The 5,201-nt window shown below is 33.4% G+C and overlaps 1 protein-coding gene across 1 annotated transcript in view; it reads right to left on the reverse strand.

Moving 5' to 3' along the window:
- The window catches only part of LOC101302179 (cinnamoyl-CoA reductase 1-like), a 5,752-nt gene extending 4,820 nt beyond the window's left edge, over positions 1–932 (reverse strand). Inside the window, exons 1-2 of the mRNA XM_004303196.1 lie at positions 713–932; positions 338–492 (exon numbers count right to left, since the gene is read on the reverse strand). Coding sequence (XP_004303244.1) covers positions 338–492; positions 713–854 — 297 coding nt within the window. The 5' untranslated portion in view covers positions 855–932. The remainder of the gene's footprint in view (positions 1–337; positions 493–712) is intronic.
- Between the last annotated feature and the right edge of the window lie 4,269 nt (positions 933–5,201).

Raw genomic sequence — 5,201 nt, forward strand, 5'->3', positions numbered from 1 at the left:
TTGTTCCTTCCTACACACACACACACAAAAACTTATTCCTTCAAAAAAATCTAAATGACTGTTTTTTGGTGGGTCTGATCACCACATCCACTACAAGAAAAGTTTGGTTTTTGTACTCGACATCGATCACCTTCGGAAAAATAAGCAACTGCGCTGTACATGGCGACAACCACCTAATAAAGATGCTTTTGTTTGAAGAATTCAAACGCAATGAGCGACTACTACGTTCGATCGAAGACACTAGTTTTTGGCTATCATTTTCTCACCAACCAAACGGAAAAGGAAAGAAAGAAAGCAAGTACAGTAACGGAAGCAAACGCTGGCCTGGGAAACTCACCGGATCATCAGTTACAGGCGATGCAGTGTGGAAAACGCCATCACAGCCGTTAATGGCTTCTTTCAGGCTCTCGAAATCCAGAAGATCGGCTTTCCGCAAGCTCAGCCTCTCTTTGGCTCCTTCCAGCTCCCTCAGATGAGCATTCTTTGGGTCCTCTATATATCCGTTCAAACCAAAATAAGTAAATATATACAGAAACAAATATAACAATTCTACGTGCGCTAGCTTAAGGAAAGTTGACAACTGTTTATGTTTACAGTGGGTATATAATACACACAATCGTATTAGAATCGGGAAATTTGATTCCAGTTTTGATTCACATCCCGACTGTGATGCTAGATTAGGTTAAAATGATGAGCTGAATTATGTATGCACCTGGGTTTCTGACGGTTCCTCTCACATTATAGCCTCTATCCAGCAGGAGCTTCACCAACCAAGAAGCGATGAAGCCTCCGGCTCCGGTGACACACACAGTTTGGCCATGGCCGGAAAGTGAAGAGCTGTGATCAGCAGGCATCTTTGCCTAATTGGTGGTGTTTTGCCAAAGAGACAATATAGATAGAGGGAGTTGATTCAGTTGTAAGGAAAGAGGCACGAATCAACAATAGTGAAGGAGTCTGGTTTTTATAAGCCTACCACTCACCTACCACTGGTGAAAAAAATCTGAAGAGACAATCTGTGTGGCTTTTAACCATTGCGCTTGTCTATTATAGAAAAGGTAAAATATTGTATAGTCTTTCTGGTTTAAAATTGACATTTGTTTAGTTCTTATGGTTTTATTTTAATCTGAATAGTCCTTAAAGTTACGATTTTTCATCCAAATAGTCCTTCTGGTTTTATTTTAATCTGAATAGTCCTTAAAGTCACAATTTTTCATCTAAATAGTCATTATGGCCTTTAACTGAGCAAATTGTCAGAATGACTATTTGGATGAAAAATCATGACTTTAAGGACTATTCAGATTAAAATAAAACCATAAAGACTATTTTGATGAAAAATCGTGACTTTAAGGAGTATTCAGATTAAAATAAAACCATAAGGACTAAACAAATTTCAATTCTTATAGAAATGTGTAAGTATTAATATTGGTGAGGTGATTAGTAATATGTGACATGAGTTCCGATAAAACAAAAATAATGTGACATGAGTCACATGACAATGAGTCAATGACCCTTTACCTTGCTTGATTAATTTATATTATTATTATGACTGGTATTTCAACTACTATCGAGGTTTAAGATTGTTAGTTCGTAGCCCAGTACCGTTTGGTGTAGTGGCATAATTCTCTCTTTATCAATAAGAGATTGTGAGTTTGACTCACAGTATTGTAGCAAATTTTTTTTAAAGAACCAATATTGTAACACATTAATTTTGTATTTAATAAAAAAAATTGCTAGTTCGTATTTATAGAAATAGAAATAGACTAATTGTCAATGTTTTAGGTTGCAAATCAAGAAAAACAAGAGGATGGCACGTAAACGTAATCATGATGGCACAAAATCAGCACATAAGCTCCTTATATATGGAATCATGTGGCACTACAAATTAATTAGAATAGTCATCGACAATTCATTGTAAAATCGTTTGCCCCTTGCATTCTTTCCCAATGCCCATTATGTGCCAACAATAGAAAACTGCCATGTGGAATTCCACTAACGCACCACTTAACAGAAGTTTAACTTTGTTTATCAAAATTAAATAAATTTAGTTTTTTACTGAAATAAAAAGGTTGTCCTTGATTGCTCCTTCCCTTCTACTTCTTCAATCCCTTCGTCTTTAGCATCTGTGTAGAACTTACAAGCATCCAAAACTGAAGAAATGTAAATATCTCTCCCCAATCGCTATGTCATGTTCTAAATATCTCTGTGTCATGTTCTAAACAACGGAATCACAAGTACCTTTTTCTATTTCACATGAAACAATCCCAGAACAGTAGCATATTGTACCAGCCCTTTTCTATTTCACATGAACAACAACCCAGAAACACCCTTTATTCAAAAAAAGAAACCCAGAAACCCCTTAACCAATTCTGGTCATGCCAAACCCTACGAAACCCAGCAATCCTATATCTAACAACACTCAAATCACAGAATTAACCCCTTCAAAAACTTTCATTCAAAAAACAAACAATTACAAATTGCAAACATGAAGACTGAACCTCTTTTTTGTGATTACTGGAGCTCGAGAGTCGAATCGGTCATTTGGTTTCTCTCTCCAATCAGACAAATTACAAATATCAAAACCTCAACCCATTACCAGGAAATAAATAAAAGAAAAGAGATGCAAATATATGGGAGCAAGAAAGAAGATTGGAGAAAGAAAGGAGGAGAAAGACTGACGATGAACAAGAGCAGAAGAAGTTGAAAGGAAAAAGGAAAGGTGTGGAGTCTTGTTTTTATTTTTTTTTCTTTGAGTGAAAAATCAAAGTTAATCAAAGTTAACAGAGTGTGACTCTGTTAAGTTGTGTTGAGTGGAATTTCATGTGTCAGTTTTCTATTTGATGGCACATATTGGGCACATGGAAAATGGGCACAGGTGATGTCCTTGCATTCTTCACCAAACTCATTATTTTTAGGCACCACGCACGTATATTCTTAAATATCCAATTATCCAATGGTGTTGTTCATCAGTAATAACTCAATCGATTTGGCTATTTGGTCATCACTGGTTTAACTAATAAGGAAGTTATTAATTAAAGACAGTACGTTGTACCTTTCTTTGAGAATCAGGATTTAATACCTTATTGTTGCTCCTCAATTAACCACATGATGGGGTAATGTTCCATGTTCAGGTAGGTGGAGGATGTCTATAACCAAAAGCGTACCTACACATGGGTTACGGTGGGTTACAACACACCCTAGATTTTTAGAAAATATTGCTTTGTTACATATTTATAATTAAAAAAGTTAAATTATGAAAACCAGCCCACCAAAAATTTCTTTATGTAATTGAACTTAGTCCATATGATTTTTTTTTATCTGATTACATATATATTGTTTATTTTATTAAAAGCAGTTGCTCTTTTAGTATATTTTAGGTTAACTTTCTTCTCTTTATTTCTTTTTCGTTGTCGTTGTATACGTTTCTATTCTCTTCTGCCGAAGCAGCTAAGCCAAGTGCTAAGCTTTCTCTCTTTAATCTGCAGGTATAATTCTTAGTTATATCGGTCATCCTCTTGGAGGGTCTTGTACGTGTCAATGACCTAGTTCTCAAATCTCAATTGATTAATGCCTTGATAGTCTCAATATCCCATCATCCCATCGCACTGTATTTCTATTGATATTCTAATTCTAATCTCAATTGCTTGCTTACTAATTCTAAGCCAAGTGCCAAGTTTTCTCTCTTTAATTTGCAGGTATGATTCTTAGTTATATCGGTCATTCTCTTGGAGTCTTGTACATGTCATATGACATAGTTCTCAAATCTCAATTGATTAATGCCTTGATCAAATTTAGTCTCAATATCGCATCATCTCAAATCTTAATTGATTAATGTCTTGATAGTCTCAATATCCCTACATCCCATCGTACTGTATTTCTATTGATATTTTAATTCTAATCTCAATTGCTTGTTTACTTTATTGTAGATAACTAATGTTAATAATGTGTATATATATAGATATATAGTTGTAATAGTACCAACGTTTGATTCATAGTTATTAGATTGTGTTTTTCCGTCCTGTTAGGTTTAAGGATTATACACTCGTTTACTGTATTGTTAGAGCGGTAATTGTGTGCTTAGTTATTAGATTTTGCTTCTATTTAAGAGCGTAGGGTTCTATTTAAGTAAGTATGTTCTTTTATCTTTAGCTTTTGTCATCGAATTTCTATAAAATGTTATAATATTGATTTCTTAATGATTAGTTAATTACGTGATTATTTGATATGTTTTTAATCTAATATGTGATATGTAAAATATAGAAGAAAAAAATTAAAGAACTTGAAGAAAAAAATTTCAGCCCATGCCCAACCTAAAATCCTAGGTCCGCCGTTGTCTGTAACCTCAGACTGATCAATTTCACTTCCATGGCTGACAAAGCTATTGCTGCTATATATAGAAACCGACGAAGAGACGCGAGAGTAATTGTAAGGGGTAATTATGGAAATCAAAATTTTAAAATGCAAATGAGAGTGCAAATTTCCTTTTCCTTAAATAATAACGTCATCACTTACATGACTTACATCATATCTAAGGTTAAAAACAGTCCTAACTAAACACAATTCAGTTACTCGTCATCAAAGAGAACAAGAAAAAAATACGTGTGTTATTGGAAAGACAAATGAATTTGGCAGATGGAGAAGCTGGGAAAACAGATCAATCTTAAGAAGCATGATATTAATATATCTTTTCTGGGAATCGTACTTTTCTTCTTTGAGAAATTTTAAATACATAACTTTAATCTCTTAATACACACCTTTATTATTTTATATTTCACATCAAATTTTATATGTATGTTTAATTACAAAAACATCCATCAATTATTAGGGAACAAAAAAAAAAAAAACTTCTTCTTCCCTAAAACCTAACTCTTCTCCACTATTACTACACATCAAAAAAAAAAAATTCCACTTCTCCAATACTCATCACCTGAATTTCGACTACATTCGTAATCACATGTACTATTTACTGATTCATTTGGTTTTTTTTTTTATCAATTTTAGCTTTCATCTTGCAGACTAAAAACTAATTTTTATGCTAGCTATTGTACGTACTTCTACTAGTTTCTTAACTTTGAAAAATTATGTATGTTCAATATTTTTTTTTTCTTCAAATTCTAGCCGATTGATGTCATATTAGAGATTTGGAGTTCGAATATAATATAACTCTTTTCATTGTAAATTGAAAAAATATAAAGAAAAAAAAT

This window comes from Fragaria vesca, linkage group LG6 (genome assembly GCF_000184155.1).
Source record: "Fragaria vesca subsp. vesca linkage group LG6, FraVesHawaii_1.0, whole genome shotgun sequence".
In the NCBI taxonomy this organism is placed as follows: domain Eukaryota; kingdom Viridiplantae; phylum Streptophyta; class Magnoliopsida; order Rosales; family Rosaceae; genus Fragaria; species Fragaria vesca.